Here is a 24,637-nt window from a genome sequence, read left to right on the forward strand (position 1 = left end):
TCACACGTAGACTGGCACAGAGTCTGCCACCCTGCTCAGCAGGAGCCCACACTCTAAAACCCCACCCCTGGCCCACCTGTATAAGGGATGATCTGGGGACAGCTGTGACCACAGTTTGGGTTCTACCCCTTAACAAGGCTCGCTCTGTGTCGGAGCTCCCTCGCCCTGTGTGGACTCTGACCTCACTTCTCTGCAGGGGCTGGCACGGTCTCACTCCCAAGGTCTTTGCTTGACTGTCCAGCCCCCACATCCCACCATGCACTCCATCCTCCCCACCCGACCGGGACTCTGACCTCACCTGGGGAGGTGCTTCACAATGAATGCACGGACTCCTCGAAACAAACCTCTGTCACTACACCCACATTAGAGATGAGGGCACAGAGAGGGCAAGGGCCTTGCCCAGAGTCACACAGCATGTTAGGGCAGAGCTGGAATTGGGACCAGAATCGACACTTTTAGCCTACCCAGCTCTGCTGCTATGCCTCGCTTCGCCTCCTCTGTGTCTCCTTCCAGCTTTCTTCCTCTGACCCCTCATTTGGCTTCCATCTTGTTCCAGCTTGATTTCATTCTTCCTGTCCTGCCTCCGTCCCTCTGGCTAACTCAGGTCCCCCTCCTTTGCACTTGGGACCCCTGACCTAGTGGCATTCTCTTCCCACAGATGTTCCCGTGGTGTTCCCTCTGCCCTCCAGTTCTTACTCAAGGTCACCTCCTTGGAGAGGCCCTCCCCGCCGGCGGGCCCACGGGCTCTCTAACCCACCCTGGTTTTGTCTACCCCACAGCCTGTGGCTCTGGAGTCACCTGTGTTTGTTTACATGGTTGTCTGTCCTCCGCCCTAGAGTTGGGGGCATGGCCGTGGTCCGTCTAATGCTCTGCAGTATCCCTGACACCCAATAAGGTCTGGCACGTGGTAGGTACTCAGTAAATATTTGCAGATGGATGAATAAAACTGAATTAAACAATTCATTGAGTCACCAGCTTTGTTTCTGGAAGTTCCACGAGGGCCGGCACATGTCTGTGTGTGCCCCCTCTGTCCCTTGAGTCCGGCTCCTGGAGATGCCATCACAGGTCACTGAGGGCACGGCCACCTGGCCTCCTGGCTCCGGAGAGCCCTTCTTTGACTTTCAGGGCACGACTCGGGCGTTCATCCCTCCTCTTAGCCTTGGGGCCTGCCTTTCATGGCGGCTCCGGGCAGGTGAGGCTGGTAAGCCCAGTCCCCAGGCTGGTGGCAGTGGATGTCACTGGCTCGGCCTGGGCCTGGCACTTGGACACCCTTTCCCCCTCCCACATCCCCCTGCCCTTGAGGGTGTACTTCTCATCTGTTCCAGAAGGCACTGACCGCTGGCGCTTATTTGATGTGACCACCGTGTGAGCTGGGTGTGTACCGTCTATTCCATCTTACTCTGCAATGTTTGGGTCTCTGTCTGTCCATCGGCCCAGGGAGGGTCTACTTTGGAGTCTATGAAACTAGGAGGCTGGACCCAAGAGGGTGTTTTCCTACTGTGCCCACGCTGGGTGCATCATAAATACCTTTCGACGACGAGGAGGAGGATGCTGGCTGATGGACTGACCCAGACTCCAACCCAGGGGGTCTCCCCTGGAGTGCATCTCCCTTCCCTAGGTAGTTGGCCAGCAGTGCTTTTGGAGATGACCCTCCGTGTGCGAGTGCAGTTCTAAGTACTTAATGTACACTAACTCATTTAATCCCACGAGGCAGGGACTGTATCCCTCCCCATGTTACAGATGAGGAAACTGATGCACAGGAGGTTAGGTGATCTGCCCTAGGGTCATACAGCTGGTGAGTCCCATGATGTGATGTCGGCCACTCTGAATGGAGGCACTGCTCCCCATCTGCCCGCTTTACCACCTGCTCTACATCAGGGCACCGAAACACAGCCTCACATCTGGTTCTGGAGCTCCTTCCAAAGGGCTTTTGGCTGCCACCGCCCAATTTCTCTCTCTCTGCTCCTCATACCTCCTTCTGCTGGGCTAAGTGGTTCTCCAGATCTCGCACTTTTCTCTTTTCTGTCTCTAAGGCTTCCTTTGCTTTTCTTTTCTCATGGGCAATGCTGCTCTCCAAAATCTGAAAATCAATGACCAGCCTTTTTGGTTGCCTGCACATTTAGGGGGAAAATTGCTAATAACGATGATACTAATTATAATGACAGTAGCTCAAACGTTGGGGGTTGGTCTTACGTGCCAGGGCCCAAAGCTTTCGTGCCGGGGCCCAAGGCCAGCGCTTCTCACCCACGTCACTCTCACGGCAACCTCATCAGAGAAGTTAGTGTCTGCAAATTTAACAGATGAAGAAACTAAAGAATGGAAAGTTGGTGAGGGTGCGGGGACCATGAAGTTTGTTAGTGGTGAGGCCAGGATTGAACCCCTCACGTTGCCTGTGGGTGGAGGCCCTGGCAGGGAGCAAGCGAGCAGAGGAGACCAAGCCTGTCTTATTTCAGAGTCTGAGCTCTTATCACTGTGCCAGGCAGCCTCTGTGATAAGAAGAAGAAGAATCTCATTAATAATGGAATTTCCCATTGTTGAAATAAATCTCTGAAAGACAATCAGGTTTCTGGAGGAGGGCAGTGTATTGAATTAATGAGCCATACGTAACAGTCTCTAGGAGGGGTGGGGGCAAAGCTCACAGGGGAAGCTCTGAGAGGATGCGAGGGCTGTGATTGGTATTTAGTGCCCACAGTCAGGGAATTTCATCTGGGAAGCAGCTTGCTGATAAGCCGTTCAGTTAAATGGTTTATGCAAATTGCAGAAGGCTAGAAGTTGCTGGTAAGGCCCCTGTTTCTAGTCACTGCAAGAAAGAAGGGGCACCTCATATTCATCATCATTATGTTAAAAAAAAAAAAAAAAGAAAGAAAGGGCACCTCAACTCTCAAACGGGTTGTGTTTTAAACACCAGCTAGGCAGATGTCTGGAATTTGGAACACGGTTTCCATTATAGCTGGTGGTTAGGGTCCGAGATTAGCCTGCAAAAATATCTAATCCATAATATGGAGGAAATACTACACATTTTTATATATTTTGCAGTGAAAAGCAGTTTAAAAAACGCCAGCACTCAGCTGTTCCAATACCAGCCCTCCACGAAGCAGAAGAGCAGTAACATCATGGGAGCCTGGCGTCTCCCATGAGACATGAGGGAGCCGAACGTCTGAGGAGGGTTTCGGGTTAAGACATTTTCCTGCTCCACTGCGCCTGATCTCACGTCTACACGCGGGACTTTGCTCCCGGCAGCTCCTCTGCAGCCGAGATGGGCGCTACGCACTACAGGGACGGCTGTCCTCGTAAGACTCACGCCCAGGTCCCGTCCCCCTGGGCCACTTTGCTCCCACGCTCCTGGGCAGGTCATGGGAATTAACCTTTAACGTTACCTCCGAACCCGCATTATGACCTAGTGATTCTGTCATCTTTAAAGATTCATCTGACAGGGACCTCCCTGGTTGCGCAGTGGTTAAGAATCTGCCTGCCAATGCAGGGGACACGGGTTCGAGCCCTGGTCCGGGAAGATCCCACATGCCGCGGAGCAACTAAGCCCGTGCGCCGCAACTACTGAGCCTGCGCTCTAGAGCCCGCGAGCCACAACTACTGAGCCCGTGTACTGCAACTACTGAGGCCCACGTGCCTAGAGCCTGTGGTCCGCAACAAGAGAAGCCACCTCAGTGAGAAGCCCGTGCACCGCAACAAAGAGTAGCCCCCGCTCGCTGCAACTAGAGAGAAAAGCCCGTGTGCAACAACGAAGACCCAACGCAGCCAAAAAAAAAAAAAAAGATTCATCTGACAGTGTGGAGGAAGGTCTAATAGAAAGAAAAATCAAATGACTGTTTGAAGTTGATCAAAGTCTGTGTCTGGGATTTTAATCTCAGGTTCCCTGACAAGAAGCCACGGAGAGATCCTGCCGGGAGAAGTGGGCTGGCGCTGTCCTGGGCCTGGGTGACCCGGCCACAGCTCCTGCCTGCCACGGGGCTGTCCACCACCAGGCTTTCCTTAAGTCTCCCTCCTGAAGTGCCCCGTGACCTCGAGATCGCTAAAATCGAGGGGCTTCCCCATCTTTGTTGGCCGCTGTGAACCCTTGTGGCACCCTCCTCCTCCTCGCCACCCCTGGAGAAATAACTCAGGACCGGGTACTGACACTGTTTACACAGGCCTGTAGAGCACAGCTGTGCCGGAGACCTGAGTGAGACCCAACACATAAACACTTTCCCTCTCTGGATCGGATCAAATGGCATGGGCTCTGCCCACCAGGCTCCTTATTTCTCGCTCACTGGTGGGTGGGCCAGGGTTTCACTCTGAGGAGTAGGGATGCAGTGGGGGATTGGTAGGAGGCAAGTGCCTAAACAGAAGTGGAAGTACAGTGATTGATAGTATTAATAGCTACCATTCTTTGAGTGACGATTCTGGGTCAAACACTTTAGTGTACATTATCTCTAATCTTCACAGCCATCCTTTAAAGAAGGTAGGTATTGAGCCAGTAAGTAGCCCAGCCAGGCTGCAAAGCCTGCACTCTTCACTCCTCTGCGTTGCCCCAGGACTGAAGCGCTAATGAAAACATTTTGTAAAAAAGACTCAGGGATCTGAGGGTGACCATGAGGTGAGTATGAGTGAACACTGTAATAGGGCTTTTCCAAAAGCCATTTTGGACACATCAATAGAAGTACAACATCTTCAACGAGGGAGAGAAGAGTCCTGCTCTAGGCCACTAAATGCTGGAGAACTGTGTCCAGTTTTGGCTACAAAGACTTTAGGAAGAAAACAGATGATGGGTTGCAAACTCAGATGCCTACAGCGGCTCGACAGTTACCCAAAGTGAAGTGGGTTGTGTGTAATACAATAGGGAATGGCGAGGACTGTGGCAAACTTCTGCTACTTGGTTCCACTCCGGCCCGTTTTTGCCAAGTGGAAAGGAGGGCCAGATTTCCCAACTTTTCAAGAGAGGATGGAAATCTGGATTTTTCAGTATATTTTATGAATTCAAGATAAAACACTCGAGGACCAAACATAACATGTCTGCAGGCCCTTTTCAGCCAGTGAGCTGCCCATCTGTGACTTCTGGAGCACAAAGCAGCTCAGAGGAGCGGAACAAGGCCATGCTCCAGGACTGTGAATGGCATTTGGGTCTGGAGAGGAGCAGGTGCCTCTATTTTCAAGCATCTATAAAAGGTTATTCTGTGGAAGAGAAAGTATTCAATAGACGGGTCTTGCAGGAGCCCGGGGGGCGGGTGGAGGACTTGAAACCCTTCTGGGAGAAAGTCTGAGTCAGTTCAACCTAAAGGAAGAATGTTCTGCCAGCCCAAGGCATCAACACTGGGCTGGGTTGTCCTGGGCTGCAGAGAATTCCTTGGTGGTGGAGCTGAAGGCTGGATGATTTTAGGATGTTGTTGGAGGATACACGCAGCCCTGAAGTCCCACGATTCTGTAATTCCTCCATTTTTGTGATTTGGGATACAATCTCTGCGCAGAAAATGCTCATGTCACCAATCCCAACTTGTTCCCTATCTAAGGCTGTAGTTTACGCTGTTTACAATTTTTCCAACTAATTGTGAAGGCTACAGCTCTAGGGTTCTCTCCTAGAGTCCCCCTTGCTTCTTCCCAGACTAGCTGAGCCCTCCCAAGGACAAATCACTCTAGGAAACTCCGCCACGCGCTTCTCCCCATCATCTATGGTTCTAAACTTCTTCCATTTGGCCCTCAAGCCGGATTTGGGCTGGAGCCAACTATCTCCCCGAGCTGCGTACCTCCTTCTGGCGGGTTAAGCGATTCTCCAGCTCTTGGACTTTGCTCTGTTCTTCTTCTAATGCTTCCTTCGCTCTGCTTTTCTCCCGAGAAATGGTTTCGTCCAAAGCCTGAAAGTCATGACTGTTGTTTAATAGACATGGTTACCATAGTAGGAATCTAGACTCTGTGCCAGACACTGCACGGATTAACTCTTTCACTTCTCACAACAACCCCACAGAAAACTGTGGGCAGTATACCTAGGGGCTAAGAGTACGGGGTCTGGAGTCGGCAGGCCCAAATTAGAGCCTCCTGTTGATCCTTCCTAGATAAATAGTCTTGGGCAAGTGAGAAGCTTTAGAAGCCTCAGTTTCCCTATCTGTACAATGGGGACAGTAATAGTGCTTCCTGCATTGGGTTGATGTGAGGAGGAGATGAGATGATGAACATGAAATACTTGTCACATGATAACTATTCACGAGTAAAGATCAATCATTTCTTCTGTCATTTCGACTTTGCAAAGGAGGAAACAGGCTTAGAGAGATTAAGGAATCTGTTCAGTTTATTAGTAAATCACATCAACAGGAGTTTGAACCCTGGTCCCTTTGACCCTAGAGCCAGGAGTTGGCAAGCTATGGCATCTGCGCCAAATCTGGCCCGCTGCCTGCTTTTTTGTAAATAAAGTTTTATTGGCATCCCTCCATGCTCATAGTGGGTTGCCTACGACCGCCTCTGCACTGCAACAACAGAGCTGAGAAGCCACAACAGAGACCATACGACCCGCAAAACTGAAAATAGATACTATCTGGCTCTTCATGGAAAATGTTTGCTGATCCCTGATTTAAACCATTAGTGTGTGCACAAATCAGAGGACTGCTGCTAACAGATCATAATAAAAAAAAGAACGTTAGCTCCGTAAGGGAACCTAGAATTTCTTACCATTGAAACAGAGTCCTCAGACAAGCTAGGACTCGTGACGAGTTTAATTAATGAATTCTGACAAACGTATTTTTAGAAAGGGTGGGGGTGATGGTGTCATGTGGTATGAGGGAGGGTCATTTAAAATCGGGGCACCTGGCACTCGAGTCTGGAACAGTACTTTCAGATGAGTCCCTGGGGTCAAGCTGATCAATGTGTGTGTCTGGGGAAGGATGACCCTCGACGGGACAACAGTGGACATGAACAGCGGCACTCTGTCTTGGTGGGTCCCTGGCATTGCGTCCCCCTCTGGATGGGCTGGTGTGAGCTCTGAGGTTTGTTGTGATTAAAGGGGGATTGATGTCAGCCCTTGAAACCCTGTTATCTGTTTGAATCGATGTTACAAATGGGCATCTGGGAGGCCCAGGCCGGTGCCCAAGGTGATGTTGAACATGCTGGGGCTGCAATACCGTACATCCACAGTGGGAACAAGTCAAACCAAAGTTAAAACTAAAATAAGACATTTGGCAAGGGAGAAGTTAATCAGAGAGGAGGGAGGAAACAGGTGGAGAGTCTGGTGAAGATTTTGAAGATTCCTATGTTCTTTCTGGTTTTATTTCCCTCTCTGTGGAAATGCACTGGCTTTTTCTATGTCTAATTGCCCTTCTGGAGGGAGCTGCCTTGATTTAAGGCTGTTGTTAATAGTACCTTTATGTGGCTCACAGGTGATTTTGGTCAGGTGGTTCTTCCTTTTTAATCTTTTATTTCACAAAAGGTAGAAAGGCAGAGAAAGAGGCAAACAGGAGAAGAGGTAGCGGGGCATGAGCTAGAGGATGAAAGGAAACAGGCAGAGGTCTTTGGCTCTTGGAAAGTTCTGGAGAGTGAGGGTGTGTGGCAGAGAAGGACGGTCCAAGCAGGAAGTCACCCAGCTTCCCTTGGTGAAGGTGGAGGAAACGGCAGGTCCAGTCCTTCTCAGGGGAAGAAAGGAGGTGCTGGGGGAGAGCTGGGGTCCAGCGGATCTGGTGCTGCTGTCTTGAGGTGGGTGGACGAGGGGCAGCACGCAGTGGCTCTCCACCATGGCGGCACATTGGAACCACCAGGGAGAGCTTACCAATCCCAGTGCCTGAGCCACACCTTCACCCCAGTTAGGTCAGAACCTGGGGGTGGGGTGGGGGGAGGGGTACAAGGCATTAGTATTTGTTAATCTCTTAGGTGACAAAAGTGCAGCCAAAGTCGTGAGCCACTCATCTAGGATGATGGCGACCGAGGTAGTTAAATTCATGGCGGGTCCCTGAATATCAGAAAGGGCCAACTCAAGGACAAGGATGAGAATCAGCCCATTATCTGCAGTTTCCCGGCTTTCTCCTGAGATTCTGATTCAGTGGGTCTGGGGTGGGGCCCAAGAACCTGTATTTTTCACCAGCGTCCAGGTGATTCTTATCGGCCAACTTGGGGAAAACCTTCCTGTAAGACTTTGTGGCTGAAAATGTCGTCTGCAGAGCTGTGCCATCAGTACCAGCTGGGAGCTGGTCAGAAATGCAGACTCCCAGGCCCCTCCCAGATCTGCTGAGGCAGAATCTGCATTTTAACAACATCCCCATGTGATCTGTGGACACCTTTGGGTTGAGAGGCGCTGCTGTAAAGTATCCTCTAATTGGCCGGTTTCTGGAAAAGTAAGTAGCAGTTTTGGCTATGTGTTTCCCCTGATATGTAGGAAGAGAAAGCAGAAGACTGAAGTACTATTGGTTGGTCTTGCACACACTTAGACACAAACCAGGACCTGCAGTAACGGCTGGGATTTGTATCAATAAAATCAGCTGCAGTATATAAACAAAGTACCATTTCTAGACATTTCAATAACCTTGCCTCTTCAAGTTGATCTTCAATTTGATCTCTGAGTTTTAGGACTCAAGCTTCATGTTAATTCCTCCTACCTCATTCACCCTCTTCAATTAATTTAGTTCCCAAAAAGGAGTTGCTGAGATATCTCCATCTAAGTACGTGCCCTCTGTTTCTCATAGGAAAGCCCATTTCATCAGTTTCCAGTAGTAAAGAGAAGGACGGGGACCACCTTACCGATTTCTCTTCCATTAGCCGCTTGACTCTGGCTTTCAGCTTCTCCTCTTGCTGTAGCCTTTCCTCGGTCAGCTTCTCCTTCTCTGCCAGATGCTGCCGTAACTTTTCTTGCAGCAAATACTGCTGAGTTTCCTGAGAACTATTGATCTTGATCTGAAATGAGGGGAAGGGAAACTGCAGCTGATGGGGGACAGGACTAACGCAGGAGTCATTTCCACTACCTTTGGGGGCGGGACAAAGGTTCACGAAACTTTCTTCAAAACACAGAAAAATGATGCTTAGCTTAGTAGCTAGTAGGGAAGTAGTAGAGCATCGTGGTTAAGAGCTCAGACTCTAGATCTAGACAGAATCTCAGCTCTAGTTCTTTCTAGACACTTCTTCGTATAGAAAATGAGGTTAATACTAGTATCTACCTCTTAGAGTTGTAAGAATGAGATAATGATGGAAAGCTTTTAGCACAGTGTTTAGCACATAGTAGGTGCTCAGTAAATGGTAGTTAGACTTATTTGTTATTATTTGCTGAGTGTAAGAGTAAAAACAGTGAGCTAGGGCCAGAAGGCCTGAGCTTTTGTCTTGATTCTTCCACCAACTAGCTGTGTGACATTGAAACAGTCACCTAGCCTCTGAATGACATTGTCCATCTCTGTAAAATAAGGAGAATGGACTAGATCAGGGGTTGGCAAACTCCTGTCTGCAGGCCAAATATGGACCACTGCCCATTTTTATAAATAAAATTTTATTGGAGCAGAGCATGCCCATCACGCCCATTCATTTACGTATGTCCATGGCTGCCTTTGCTCTACAACAGCTGGTCAGATAAGTGTGGCAGAGGCTGTATGTCCTGCAAAGCCTAAAATATTTACCATCTGGCCCTTTACAGAAGAAGTTTGCTGACCCCTGGACTAGATGGTCTTTGTGGTTGATCGTAATGGTGGTCCCAATATTTCACCCTTCCTCTATTCATATCTTTGGCTCTGTAACTTGCAGTGCCCACCCATATCCTGCCCCCCGACTCTGAACTCAGTCATGTGACTTGCTCTGGCCAATGGGATGTTGGCAGACATAACACAAGCAGAGGATTGAAAAGCACTCCATGACTGGGCCTGCATTCTCTTCCCGATTTCTGCTTCCTCTTCCCGATTTCCGCTTCCTCTGCTAGCGCCACGAGAACGTGCCCAGGCCAGCCTGCTGGAGGATCAGAGACACGTGGAACAGAGCACAGCTGCTCCAGCTGAGGCCAGCCTGTATCAACCAAGGTCCAGCCAACACCCAGACACATGAGCAAGCCCATCCAAGACCAGCGGACCCACCTAGCGGCTGGCCCCAGATGTGTGATCAGTAGACAATAACTGTGGACCACTGCTAAAAGTGTTATGGTTGTTTATTATACAGTATTAATACGGCAATAGCTACCAGAGAGATACAATCCCTAAGGATAATTTTGCCTCTAAAATGTTGACATTATGTAACTTTTGGTAATTCTGCTGCCTATACTGTGGCTAGCTGTACTTCTTCCACTGCATTTAATAAACAATTTTAAAGATCTGATGGCATTTACATTTTTCTGGTTTCTGACAGAGGAAAACAAGCCTCCTTGCCCTCCTGGGAGATCTCAGCCACCCTGTCTGAAGCATTTCGTGTGCAAATGGAGGTGTCATCTCACCTTTTGGAGGATGTGTGCTGACTAGCTAACAGAGGAGAAACAGAGTTCAAATGCTCAGGGCTAGGTGAATTCTAAGCAGGAGCTGAAATGAACTTTTGAAGTTCAAAGATTACCTGAAGTTCCTGGGTCCGGCTTGTAATTTTTTTATAATGTTCCAGAAGGTATTTCAGATACAAAGACAATCCTTAAAGAGAGAAGCAAGAAGAAGGTAAGTATCAATTCAATTCACTTCCTTTGCTTTCTGAATAATGTCTTCACAGAGCTTGCCGACAGGTGGGTGAGGGCAACGCCGCCCTCCCATCGAGGAAACGTGAGTTGCCATCCACCTTGTGTGTGTGTGTTTTAAAAAAATTTATTTATTTATTTATGGCTGTGTTGGGTCTTCGTTTCTGTGCGAGGGCTTTCTCTAGTTGCGGCAAGCAGGGGCCACTCTTCATCGCGGTGCGCGGGCCTCTCACTATCACGGCCTCGCTTGTTGCGGAGCACAGGTTCCAGACGCGCAGGCTCAGTAATTGTGGCTCACGGACCCAGTTGCTCCGCGGCATGTGGGATCTTCCCAGACCAGGGCTCGAACCCGTGTCCCCTGCATCTGCAGGCAGATTCTCAACCACTGCACCACCAGGGAAGCCCCACCTTGTGTTTTTAAAATTGTTGATCAGCTTCGGTTGGGCTCGAATCCAAGCTTCTTTTTGTGGGTGGAAAATAAGAACCATCTGCAGAGCTCCTACCGACTAAGTGTCTTCCGTGTGCATGCAGCACGGTGAGCTGAGCAGGGGGATGATATGAAGCCATTCAGCGTGAGAGACAAGCTCTAAGTGCCTGGTAGGAAACAGGCAGGGACTCCAGGTGGCGTGGAAATGATGGCTGAAGGAGTGCGGAAGCGTGAGGGTCCCAGAGGAGGCGCCATCATTCCCCTGGAGTGATCACTGCTTGGCTGAGGACCCACTGGGCGTGGGCACTGGAGGGTATGCAGAGTTGGAGGGGATGGCGTTTCAGAATGGAAGATGCGGTTGGGTGAATGATGCTTCCCCCCCAGAGATGTCTGGGTCCTAATCCTTAGAGCCGAGGAGCATTACCTAACAGGGCAGAAGGACCTTTGCAGATGTGACGAAGTTAAGGATCTTGAGATGGGGGTGCTTATCCTGGATTAGCTGGGGGGACCCAATACAGTCGCATGGGTTCTTACAAGAAGCAGACACAGGGAGTCTGCCTACGACAGACAGAGACGGTGATGTGACAGAAGCAGAGAGTTGAAGATGCTCCTCTGCCATGAGCCCAGGAAAGCGGGGAATAAAAGCTCTAGAGGCTGGAAAAGGCGAGGAAACGGATTCTTTCCTAGAGCCTCCAGAAGGAACCAGCCCCTTGCCTTTACCTTAGCGAAACTGATTTTGGACCTCTGGCTTCCAGAACTGTAAAAGAATAAATATGAGTTGTGTTAAGCCCCTAAGTTTGTGGTAATTTGTTAGAACAGCCATAGGAAACTAATATGGGGGGGGGGGTGAAGGCAGGAGGCAGGATGAGAGGTGGGGAAATGCAGTGCATGTTCTGGAAGAGAGCGGAGCTTAATTGGGGTAGAGCAGATGATGGGGGAGGGGAGGAGTAGAGGGAAGAATTGGGATGGAAAGCTGAGTTCAATTTGTGGCCAGCCTACAACAGTAGCCTAAAGAGTATAAACTTGACTTAAACATCACTGAACTGTCATGAGTGTGACCTGTGTGCCCGGCCCTCTGCTAAGCAATCAGCGCATCACCCCACTGTATTGTCCCACCATCGCCTCCTTTTACACGTGAGGCCGTCGGGCTCTGAGACATGTGGCTGCTGGACGCCACACAGCTGGCAAATGGCTGAGCCAGGGCTTGGGCTCACAGTGGTGTGACGCCAGGGTCTGAGTCACTGCTATTTCAGCTTCTGATGGAGCAGTGAGTTGGCTTAATCAAGGGTGGTTTTTTTTTTCAGAAAAATAACCGGGATGTATTAGAGACGAAGGAGCCAGCAGCATTTCTCAACTGCAGCATTCTCGACCTGTTGGGCTGGACAGTCCTTGTTGTGGGAGCCGTCCTGGACATTGTAGGACGTTCAGCGGCATCCCTGGCCTCTACCTACTGGCCGCCAGGAGCATCCCCCACCCAAGCTGTAATTATCAAAGATGAGAGGGTTTCAAGAAAGCAAACCGAGAGGGTTGGGTAGGCCAGAGAGAACACGGCGGGGGGAGGAAGGTGGGGCTTCCGTGCAGGGGGGCCACGTCAGTTGCCAAAGAGGCAAAGACAAAGTAGGAAGTTGGTGGCCAGCACACAGGGTGTAACGCACTTCAAGGTCTTAGTGGGACAGGAGTACGAGCAGTAGAAAAGGAGCTAAAGAAGCAGTGGTCCCAATGAAGATGCACCAACTTGAAGCGCATGTTTGATGACAAAGGAGAAAGATGGAGTGAGAGGCTGGATACGCTGAAGAAGGAGGTCGTGATTCAGGAGCTTGTGCACAAAGTAGTCTGGGAGGGAGAGAGAAGGGGAGACTCAGGGAGGGAAGAGCTGCATGTGGAAAGAGAACGTAGTGAGGGAAGATAGAGGGAAAGGAGAAAAGATGGGTGCGGAGGGAGACAGGAGGGGAGCTCAACAGGCTCGAGCCTGGGCCCTTGACCTCTGACAATGCCACTTGCTGAGAATTTCCACCTTGGAAGAGTGAGAAAAATAATATTATAATAATAGCTATTCAGTATTAAGCACTTGCTGTGTGCCAGGCGCCATGCCAGGAGTTTAACACGTGATATTTTCTGATCATTACAAACAGCCCAGCAAGGAAATGTGTTTGCATTTATAGGTGAGACACAGACGCTCAGCAAGGTTAAGCTACGGAGCTGGTAAGCAGTGGGAGCAGAATTCAGACCTAGGTCTGTCATTCTCTTTTCAGAGAGACTAGAGGCTGGAGAGTGAAGGGCTGGGCTGGCTGATGTGAAGGGTGCGTGAGGAGAGGGGCGCTGGGAGGATCCCGAGATGGCAGAGATGGGTGATGCTGACTTGGGCTGTAGGAAAGAGGGATTTTCTTCTTTGGGAGAAGAAGCAATTCTTGATTATATTTCTGGTTACAAAAGTTACACATGCCTATTACACAAATCCAAACAGGGCAGAAACCCATAAAGTGGAAAGTGTCGCCCTGCTGTATCCTCAGTGGCCGGCACACAGTAGGCCTGCAATAAATAGTTGTTGAACGACTGAAAGTCAAGGCTCACGCAGTCTCATCATGCTGGGATAATACTCTCAACACTTTTATGTCTTTTTCTCCAGATTTCTCCTGTGGTTGGATATTGGCATTTAAAAAAAAAAAAAAAAAAGGGGGAGAACACTGTGCATATTGTATTACAACTTGCTTTTCTTTTTTTTTTCACATAAAAATACTGCGTATCTTGGATATCTGAGACAGAGCGATTTTCTGTGTATGCAGGGAAGCCTTTTATTTGCAACAAAGTCTTGCAGAAATAGACACAATCAACTGAGCTTGCAAAGAAAAATGTAAAAAGTCCTTTCTTTCTCTTATCAAAAGAAGCTGAGAAACCAGGCAGGAGGAGAGGGGAGCTAACTTTTAAGGTCCTCCTTAGATGTTTCCTATCTTCCAGTGGGACCACACAGTAATCCTTCACCAATCAGATTTCTTTTCTTTTTAGGTCACAGCTTTTTTATTTTTTAATTGAGATATAGTCGATGTACAATATTATATGTTTCAGGTGTACAACATAGTGATTCACAATTTTTAAAGGTTATATTCCATTTATAGTTATTATAAAATATTGGCTATATTCCCTGTGCTGTAAAATATATCGTTGTAGGTTATTTATTTTATACATGGTAGTTTGTACCTCTTTTTTTTTTAATTGGAGTATAGTTGCTTTACGATGTTGTGTTAGTTTCTACTGTACAGCAAAGTGAATAAGCTGTATGTATACATATATCCCCTCTTTCTTGAATTTCCTTCCCATTCAGGTCACAAAAATATGGAACGCTTCATGAATTTGCGTGTCATCCTTGCACGGGGGCCATGTTAATCTTCTCTGTATTGTTCCAATTTTAGTATATGTGCTGCCGAAGTGAGCACAGTAGTTTGTTCCTCTTATTTCCCTACCTCTAACTTGTCCCTCCCCCTTTCCCGCTCCCCACTGGTAACCACTAGTTTGTTCTCTATATCTGTGAGTCTATTTCTTTTTTGTTATATTCACTAGTGTTATTTTTTAGAATCCACATAAAAGTGATATCATACAGTATTTGTCTTTCTCTGTCTGACTTATTTCACTAAGCATAGTACCCTCCAAGTCCATCCATGTTGTTGCAAATGGCAAAATTTCATTCTTTTTTATGGCTGAGTAGTATTCCATTGCATAGAGATATATATATAGATATATCTATATCACATCTATTTTTTGGGGGGGCCACGCTGTGCAGCTTGTGGGTTCTTAGTTCCCCAACCAGGGACTGAACCTGGGCCATAGCAGTGACAGTGTCGACTCCTATCCACTGGACCGCCAGGGAATTCCCTACTGCATCTTCTTTATCCACTCATCTGTTGCTGGGCACTTAGGTTGCTTTCATATCTTGGCTATCATAAATAATGCTGCTATGAACATTGGGGTGCATGTATCTTTTTGAATTAGTGTTTTTCATTTTGGGGGAATAAATACCCAGGAGTGGAATTGCTGGATCATACGGTAGTTCTATTTTTAGTGTTTTGAGAAAGCTTCAAACTGTTTTCCATAGTGGCCACACCAATTTACATTCCCACCAACAGTGTAAAAGGGTTCCTTTTTCTCCATATCCTCGCCAACACTTGTTATTTGTGTTCTTTTTGGTGATGGCCATTCTGACAGGTGTTAGGTGATAGCTTAACCAATCAGATCTTTAGTAGTGACCCCAATCTCCTGGGCTGCTCATGACATGATCCAACAATACTTACTCAACCTGGATTTCCCTGAGGGATTTATTCCAGGATTTTACAGACCTAGCTCGTTAGGTGCGTTTTATCCCTTAGGACAATATTTTAAAAGGCAGGTAGTATGGTGGTTCAGAGCAGGGGCTTTGAGGTCAGAGGGACCTGGATGGAGTCCCAGCTTTGAAATGCAGCCCATTGTCAAGAGCTGAGGAAGAAGGCCTGGGAAGAGAACTGAGTGCTCACGGCTAAGAAAATCTGACTAGCTGTCAAATAGAGATGCGGCAGGGGTCACAGGTAAAGGCACCTCGGCGTGAGTAAATCAAGCTGCCCTGCCTGTGCGCATACCCATCTGCCTGCCATCCACATTTAGTTCACATTAAATCAACAAGTATTCAAGGCTAATGCGGATGGCAGCTACCGTTTACTAAGGCTTATGTGTGACCCCATGATTTGGGTACCACATCGTTTAATCCTCACAACTAGCTGGTGAGATCTTAACCCCATTTTAAAACCAAGTAAACAGAGGCACACAGAAGTCGAGACTTGCTCACACAATGAGTAAGCGCACACTTGAGAGTCAAACCTTAGCAGCTGGTCTCCAAAGCCTGAACTCAGAATTATTCGCTCTAATGCAAATGGGGCTTTGCTGGGGCAAGGCCCGCGGTGTGCATCAGACGCCCTTCACTCCAGGGAATGAAACTCTCAGGTTTGTCTCTGTTCAAGTTAATGACAGAACCTGTCCTCTAGGAATTGGGCATGTACCTGGTACCTCTCTGGATCTTCGGAGGGCCTGTGGGGTCACAGAAAAAAACACAAGTGCTAGGATCACAACGACCTCAGTTTGAGTCCTGACCCTACCATGTACCAGCTGTGTGACTTGGAGCAAGTTTCTTAATGTTATTGATACTCAGTTTCCTTACCTGCAAAATAAAGACAACAATAGTACCTGGCTCATTGGGTTGTTGGAAGATGAAAGTACACAGTACATGTAAAACAACTAACACAGTGACAAGTACCCAGGAGGAGTTAAATAAACCGTGGTTCCTACCCTCCTCCTAGGAGCTGTGAACACAGAAGGCTCTTAGGACTGTTTGTGGATGGTGATGAATGGCTGGGGATCCCCTGCTGGCCTCCGTAATGGGAAGTACCTTGAATCACTTATCATGGTGGACTAACTCATAAAAAGTTTTTGAGCCAGTTTCTTCATTTCTAAAATGAGGATAATGTTACCTGCCTTATAGAGGTGTTGTGATGATGAACCGAGGTTATGTATGGAAAATACTTAGAACACCATCTAGAATATAAGTGCTCAATGATGAATGATGGCCACCATTGTCACCATCACCATCCTCGTCACCATCACCATCTAATCATTCTTCTCACCACCATGACCATCACAATCATCATCACCATCATCCTCACCACCATCATCATCACCATCCTCACAATCATCATCATCATACCATCACCATCACCATCCTTGTGTAGATGCCTCTAGGAAGTAGGTACAGCAGGACCTCATACAGAGAATATAGGGAATACTCTAGCTCATCCCACTCTTTTAGTCTTCTGGGGCTTTGCCATAACATTGCTAGTTCTGGAAGATAAAATGCCTTTTACCATCAACTTCCTCTCCTAATGAATGAATAAAGAATGGGCCGTACTCACTAACTTCTCTATTGCCCTCCATCCTTCTTCTTGACTTCTTAGAACCAAGTAGTTGTAATCACAGAACACAGTCTGTGTTTCCCCAACAGGTGTTCTGTAGAACATTCTCCAAGAGTTGTTAGCTGGGGGTAAGGGCAGCAAGAAAGGAGAAACGTATTTTGGGAACATCGCATTCTTTATCCCATCCTTGTGGATCCATAGTGCGTATCAGTGCAGGAGGGATTCTGCAGAGACCTGTTTGATGTTACTTCAGTCTCCTGACTCTGTGAAGTCTGGAGAAAAAGACGGTGGGCCTGAGAAATGCTGCCTGAAAAGAGTCTTTCTCAGGCTTTCTGGTCTGGCTGGCCTGATGGCTTAACTTGGCAACCCATGTTTCTTTACGGTAACATATGACTAGATTTAGAGACAGAGGCTTCAGTGACTCCTGGGACTGGGGAGGGTACAGTGCACACATTGTTTGGCCCCGCTATTACTAGGATAGAGATAATGGTCTTTCCTTGTTTTAGTTCTGATTTCGAAGAACAGCTAGAACTGTGGGCCACGTCTCTGCTGGTTTCATGCACACTCAGACTCTGCCATGATTACAACAACAGTAATACTGGGGTTGGGGAGGCGCTGGGTTGCTGGGAGAAATCCAGCCCCCCTCTTCTCTATGCTATCTGTGAGGGGCAGGCACTTACAGAAAAGTTAATCTTGATTTTGCCTTTCTTTTTAAAAACGTTTAAAAGAAATTCACACCACCTTCTGGATTGCCTTAGAGATATCCTGGCTGGGGTTGTTTAATCACCGGAGTTGAAAATCACTCCTCTATTCTCATTCATTATTGTAAGAATGTCAAATGCGTGCAGCCTCTCTGGAGGGCGATTTGGCAAGAAGGATCAACAATAAATGTTGGAGTTTCCCAGGTGTGGCCCTGGGCTCTCCCGTCTCATCCAATACTTTCTTCCTCGTGATACCGTTCACATGTATGGCTTTAATCATCATCCATCCATCCACCCGTCCATCCATCCCATCTGACTAAGCGCCCGCCATGTGGCACCTGTTCTTCTGCGTTCCGGGGCCACATGACTGATATAGTTGGATATCCAGGTGACAGCTGCGTCCTTGGCACCCCACTTTGGATGTCTACAGGCACCTCACACTCATCTTCCCCCTCAAACCTGGTCCTCCTGCGGCATTCCTTACTCTGGATTTTAGTGAAGGAACCACATCTGTACTTTTAACACAAGCCAGAAACCTGGAGATCTGTAGGCCCCTTTCTCTCCGTCACTTCCCTTCTAGCCATATCTAACTCCGTCACTGAGGCCTGTTGATTCATCTCTTAAATGCCCCTGGAATCTTCTCTCTTGCTCCGTCCCCTCCATTGCCACAGTGAGGGCCACCATCGTGTCTTGTGACAGCCTCCTAACTGCTCTCCCGGGGTTCTGTGCTGGCCACCTTCCTGTATGTTTTCCACTCGTGGCCAAGATGACTGTCTCCAAACGCAAACCTGTTCCATCAGTTCCTTACTTAAAACCTTTCACGGGCTTCTCTCTGCTCTCAGGTTAAAGCAGAGCTTCTTACCAGGGCCCTGCAAGCCCCTGGCCCCACCATGATACAGCCCCTGCGGACCTCCTTCACCAGTCCCCGACCTCCGCCTCCACTTCTTTTAGCCCCTTGAGTTCTCCATGCTTCCTGCGATCCCATCACGCTGCTCCCTCCACCCAGAATGCCCTCCCCTCCCCTCTTTGGCAAATAACTCCTATGCATCCTGCAGGTGCCCTGCCGTCCCTGACCGGGTCAGAGCCCTGCACTTCTCCTTCAAAGCAACTGTCATGATTAAAGTTTTACATGTGAGTGACTTTTCAGTTAATGCCGCACCCTATTCCTCCCTGAGACCGTAAGATCTACAAGCGCAGGGATAGTGCCTGTTATCTCCCCAATATTTTATTATGAAAGATTTCAAATGTACAGTGAAGAGGGAGGAATTTTACAGCCAACATCCATATACCCCATGACCTGGATTCTACCTGTTTCTGACCCCATTATATCTCCACCCTGCACTGTGCCTGGTATCTAGGAGGCCTGCGATAAATCTTTGTTGAATGAAAGTGGTTCATATCCTTCCACATCTAGGATGATAAAGATAAGATGAATAGGTATGTGTGAATAATATTTATGTCAGCATCATCTATTAAGTGTGAAAAACTGGAAACAACTTAAATGCCCGTGATAGAGGACTGGCTAAATAAATTATGGTACATCCTACGGAATGGGATTCCTTGCCATCAGTGACAGCGATGATGTAGATCTGTGTGTATTGACATGGAAGGGTGTTCCTGATGTACTGTTAGGAACGAAACTAAAGGAAATTGGGTATAATATGACATTATTCTCTTGTAAAGTTAAAAAATCAATAAATGTATATAGGTAGTGCCTATTTTATGCCAGGTACTATTCTAAGTACTTTACATACATCAATGCATTTTAATCCTCACAACAAGCCTAAGGGGTGGGTATTCCCTATTATCCCCATTTTACAGGTAAAGAAACAGGCACAGAGAGGGGGAGTAACTTGCCTAGAATCACACAGCTCTTTCCACGGGAAAATGCCTTGGAAGTTACACACAAAATATGATAGTAGTGACAATACCAAATGCTAGCGAGGATGTGAAGCCACAGGAACTCTCATTCATTGTTGGTGGGAACGCAAAACAGCCACTTTGGAAAAGAGTTTTGTGGTTTTCTTAAAAACCAAACGTACTCTAGGGACTTCCCTGGTGGCGCAATGGTTAAGAATCCCCCTGCCAATGCAAGGGACACGGGTTCAAGCCCTGGTCCGGGAAGCTGCCACATGCCAAGGAGCAGCTGGGCCCGTGCGCCACAACTACTGAGCCTGCGCTCTAGAGCCCGTGAGCCACAACTACTGAGCCCGTGTGCTACAACTACTGAAGCCTGCACGCCTAGAGCCCATGCAATGCAACAAGAGAAGCCACTGCAATGAGAAGCCCGTGCACTGCAAGGAAGAGTAGCCCCCGCTCGCGGCAACTAGAGAAAGCAATGAAGACCCAACACAGCCAAAAATAAATAAAATAAAATAAAATAAAAAAATTAAAAAAAAAACTAAATGTACTCTAACCACACGATTCAGCAACCGTGCCCTTGGTATTTACTCAAAGGAGTTGAAAACATGTCCACACAAAACCCTGCACATGGACGTTTATGGCAGCTTTATTCATAACTGCCGAAACTTGGAAGCCACCAGGATGTCCTTCAGTAGGTGAATGGACAATGGAATATTATTTGGCACTTAAAAAAAAAAGAGCTATCAAGCCATGAAAAGACTTGGAGGAAACGAAAATGCATATTACTAAATAAAAGAAACTAATCTGAAAAGTTGTATGATTCCAACTATATGATATCCTGGAAAAGGCAAAAACTATGGCGATGGTAAAAAGATCTGTGGTTGCCAGGGGCTGTGGGGGGGCCGGGAGGGAGCACACAGGATTTTCAGGGCAGTGAAACTATTCTTTTATTTTTTTTTGGATAAGGTTCTTTTATTTGGAATAAAAATGTCCAGTTTTGAAAAGAAAAGAAGTTTTCTAAAAAACATAAGTCCTCAAACCACAAGTTTCCCCATGACGAGCTGAATTCCTGAACACCGCAGAGGGGATTACTGGAGATGCTGATTACTTAAGACACTAATAGGAAGGCACTGAAGAGCAGCAGGGCCAGGCTTCAATCACACAAACGTGTGATGCCATGGAGGAATTGCATAGGCTGGCTTTGAAGTTGGCTTCTCCTTTGCTTCTTGTATTTTGTTAAACTTGTAGCTTTACTTTCCTCAATTTCTAGAATATCAGTTTCTAGATATTCTGGTTTATGGACTATCGTCATTTTGCTTTATTACCACGTCCCTGATCTGTAACCTCACCCACCCCATTTCCCCTCTATGGACTCCACCGTGGCTTTTAATGAATTCTCTGTACTTTCTGTTACTATGTAGTTATAGAGTGATCTGAGAAGTGAAACTCATAAATCGAGTTGACCTAATACCAGGGCTTTGTGCACAGAATCACACCAATCTGCTCAGAGATGGCCTGATCTGAACCGCATCACCCACCGTGCTCCCTGGCTTCTGCTTATGGCAGTAGATTTGGAATCAAAGGCACCTTCAGGATTGGACCATCTTCCCGGTGGAGCATCGTGATTTACAGGGCCTCTGGGTCCTCTCCGGGGTTGGCCTCATTATTGGTGGACCTGCTGGTTCCAGGACTTAATGAGGCTCAGGTTCTTGATGTCTCATCGCAGAAAGAATCCAGTGAGAGACAAAGTGATGGGTAAGAAGTGGATTTATTTAGAGAGACACACACTCCACAGACAGAGTGTGGGCCATCTCAGAAGGCGAGAAAGGCCAGGGCAGTGAAATGATTCTGTGTGACATTATAATGGTGGATACAAGTCATCACACATTTGTCCAAGCCCAAACCCATAGAATGTACACCACCAAGAGTGAACCCTACACAGCATTGTAAATCAACTACACTCCAATAAAACTGAAATTAAAAAAAAAGAGTGAACCCTAATGTAAACCATGGACTTTGGGTGATTATGATGCGTCAATGTAGGTTCATCAGTTCTAACAACTGTACCTCTCTGGTGCTGATGTTGATAATGGGGGAGGCTGTGTATGAGTGGGGACAGGGGGTACCTGGGAAATCTCTGTATCATCCTCTCAATTTTGCCATGAACATAAAACTGCTCTAAAAAAAGTCTCTACTATATATATGTATATATATGGTTACTTCTGAGAGAGAAGATTTAGCATAATTTTGATTTTTCCTTTTGCCTCTGTCACGGCTCATTTTTCTCCAGTAATCACGTCTCACTTGTGTACTTTTTTCCAGGAACATTGCTTCTCAAGTGGTGAAGCAAAGTGAAGTCTGGAGAAGGGAACACTTGGCCACATACCTAAGAAGCCTCCCTCAACAGATGTCCCATCGTGATCAGATTCAACGCAATATTTCAGTCATGCAACTATGTGAGAAAAGAGTTGCAATCACCTTTGTCGGAGCTGGGGAACTGGATCCCCACCTCGTGGAGGAGATGCTCCGTTTCCTCCAGCCAGGACAGTGACAGGTGCAAGATGTCCAGCGCCACCTTCTGGAGCCCTGAGACAGGTGGGCTCACCTGCAGGTGCTGCAGGAGGTCGACCTCCTTCTTCAGGTCATTGCTACAGCAAGACATTTTCATGCAAGCCTGGAAAGAGATGAGGTCGTGAGGAGCCCGGGCACCATCGCCAGAAATAGCACCTGACGGTTGTGACCCGCCAAGAGCAGTGTTCCTGACGTGGCCGTGAAGCAGGCAGCGCCGTATGTTGGCCGCCCTGTGACGGCCCAGTTCTACTTGCCTTTTTTGGGGGGGGCGGGGCGGAAGGAAGGAGGCAGCTTTTATTTCACGTGCACTTTAATTTGGACTCTGGATGGTCAAAGAGACCCTGTGTTTAGGTATAGGCAATTCCAAAGTCAAATTGCCAAGGACGGTTTGGCTGAAACGAGAACCAAATTTGGCTACAGAATTCCTGCTGAGATCAACACACAAGCTGGTCAGAAAGTGCGGTTTCCTGATTTGAAGGAGTGCTGACAAGCCAACATTTGCACAGACTCCCCAAATAGTAGCTGCGTATTTCCAGAGAAAGCAGAAGCAGCTGCCTGATGTGATAAGCTGGATCCCTGCGTGGGGGCCATGAAGGGGGGGCTCTGCCAGACCCTGTGGTCCCGTCTCCTCCAAAGTCGAAGGCAACAAGGGTAAGAGCAGCCTTCCACTGCTGGGACAGAAAAGAAACATGCAAATAAAGAGAAGATTGTTTCTTTGGTTTCTCTGGAAATAACACGGGGCTGGTTTTCTCCCCGGGGTCTGGGGCCTCCCAGAGGCAGTGCTCAGATTGTGTCGGGCAGCTTCTCCTTGGCCACACCAAGTTCACCTGGGAGGCATTTCTGGAGGTCCTTTGTTTTCTGATCTCAAACAGATTTCTCCAACAAGAGAAAAGGTGCACTAAAGCAGAGCTGGACAATTTCCTGAACCAGGAGCACAAAAATGAGACACAGGGGACATTTGAGAAATGGAGAAGGGGGCACCTGGCAACTGTCTAAGGACGTCTTCAGCTTCTTGATGTTCTCTGTGACTTCCTCCTGTTTGGAGCTGCTGAGCTGGGGCTCCTTCTGCAGGGTCCACTTTTTCTGCTGAAAGTTGATGTTGTCCTCTGTGACCTTGGTGATCTTCTCTATTAACTGGTGAGAAAAAGAAAAAAAAAAAAAGATTTAAAATGCAGGGTGGCTCTGGGGGCAGGGGACCTGGGGGGCTTCAGCTTAAGCTCGGAGGAGGGAGGTCCTGGTGTGTTTTGGTGATGGCTCTGGAGGGCGGATGTCGGCTCTGACACCAGGGCATGTTTCCCAGGATCATAGATGGTTTTTAAGAGCCAAAGGCCTGTCATGTGGCCACGAGTGTGTTCTAGATTCTTCTGCATTCTGGGATTGATTCATCACGCTGAGCCTGATGCTGTGGGCCCCTAAAAAGCAGGTTCTCCAAGAGAAGCCCGTGCTGTGATTTTTTGACCCGCGTGCTGACACCCAGGGTTGGAGAGGATAAACGGAAGAATAATAAGGCAATCGTTACAGCCAGAGGCCCATCCTCACTGCCATCTGCCTCTTCGGAAGGAACGAGCGAGCGAGGACGCACCGTCTATGCTGAGGCCACCCCTTTCCTCGCGGGGCTAACGGAGGTTAACCGTGCAGGTCTGGCGACCAGACACAGTCCTGGGTGGTTTAATTTGATTTTCACAGAAACACTGCAAGGGAGTTTAACTGGCTTTTACTTTAAAAGCCAGGAAATCCCAGAAAATCAAAACAAATCTTTATGGTGTAGCAACAGTGTGAAAAATATGTGCCACCAACAAAAAACAGAAACATATGCTCCCAGTGTCTGGAGTGCCGGGTCCCTGAAGGAGAAAGCGGGGAAGAGAGACGAACCTGCTGATCGGAGACGGGTTTGTCCTGGAACAGCTTCGCGCGTCCGTAGGTGGCCTTGATGACCTGACTTCTGAAAAGCTCCAGCTGCAGCACAAAGAAAGGGAAGGGGATGAGGTGAGTGGTGCAGCTGCAGCTGCAAGGCTGGGGGAGGCGCCTCCATCGCTGGGTCTGGGAGAAATCGGTGAGAAGGCTCTGCACGCCTTTAGTGGTCATTATGGGTAATTAACACCTTCACCTCTCACCAGAAGGGGCAGTGCCCACACAAGAGAGGGGGACAGCAGGTTTTAACGACTTTTCAGGTGTGCCCGCCTAACCTAGCCGACACACGTGGTCAGCACACACACGTCTCGGGCTCTCGGAAGAGCCACTTGCTGCCAATTATCCAGTGGGAAGTCCAGGGCCAGGAGCACTCTTCCGTAATTGCTACGTTGGCACCAGGCTGTGAGATAAATATTGAGGCTGTCAGCCCGAGTAACTCGTGTAATCAGCAAGGGCGCCTGGGGAGAGAAGGAGGAGCTGCCTGCTGCCATTTTGTGCCTTAGACCTTGTGTCCTGAAGACGACGTCTCCTGTATTCCTCTCCAGGTCCCCGGAGCCTGGTGCAGTGCCTGGCACACAGCAGGCACTCAATAAATGTTCATCGAATGCTTATAACAGAAACATCTGTCAAGTCAGATGTT

At 48.0% G+C, this 24,637-nt stretch overlaps 1 protein-coding gene across 5 annotated transcripts in view; it reads right to left on the reverse strand.

Annotated features, from left to right (window-relative positions):
* Positions 1–24,637, reverse strand: part of FHAD1 (forkhead associated phosphopeptide binding domain 1) — a 147,013-nt gene that overhangs the window by 35,411 nt on the left and 86,965 nt on the right. For 4 of the 5 annotated variants that reach the window (XR_014241652.1, XM_082380982.1, XM_082380984.1 and 1 more), the window contains 6 exons: positions 23,959–24,042; positions 23,068–23,220; positions 21,994–22,189; positions 10,486–10,556; positions 8,710–8,862; positions 5,739–5,846 (listed from right to left, as the gene is read on the reverse strand). Coding sequence is in view for 4 of the 5 variants with exons in the window: in XM_082380982.1 (XP_082237108.1) it covers positions 5,739–5,846; positions 8,710–8,862; positions 10,486–10,556; positions 21,994–22,189; positions 23,068–23,220; positions 23,959–24,042 (765 nt within the window). In the remaining variant the exon portion in view is untranslated. Of the gene's footprint in view, positions 1–1,972; positions 2,081–5,738; positions 5,847–8,709; positions 8,863–10,485; positions 10,557–21,993; positions 22,190–23,067; positions 23,221–23,958; positions 24,043–24,637 lie in introns of all 5 variants that reach the window. The other variant, XM_082380985.1, reaches the window with a different exon arrangement.

This window comes from Balaenoptera borealis (assembly GCF_965194805.1).
Source record: "Balaenoptera borealis genome assembly, chromosome: 1".
Classification (NCBI taxonomy): Eukaryota; Metazoa; Chordata; class Mammalia; order Artiodactyla; family Balaenopteridae; genus Balaenoptera; species Balaenoptera borealis.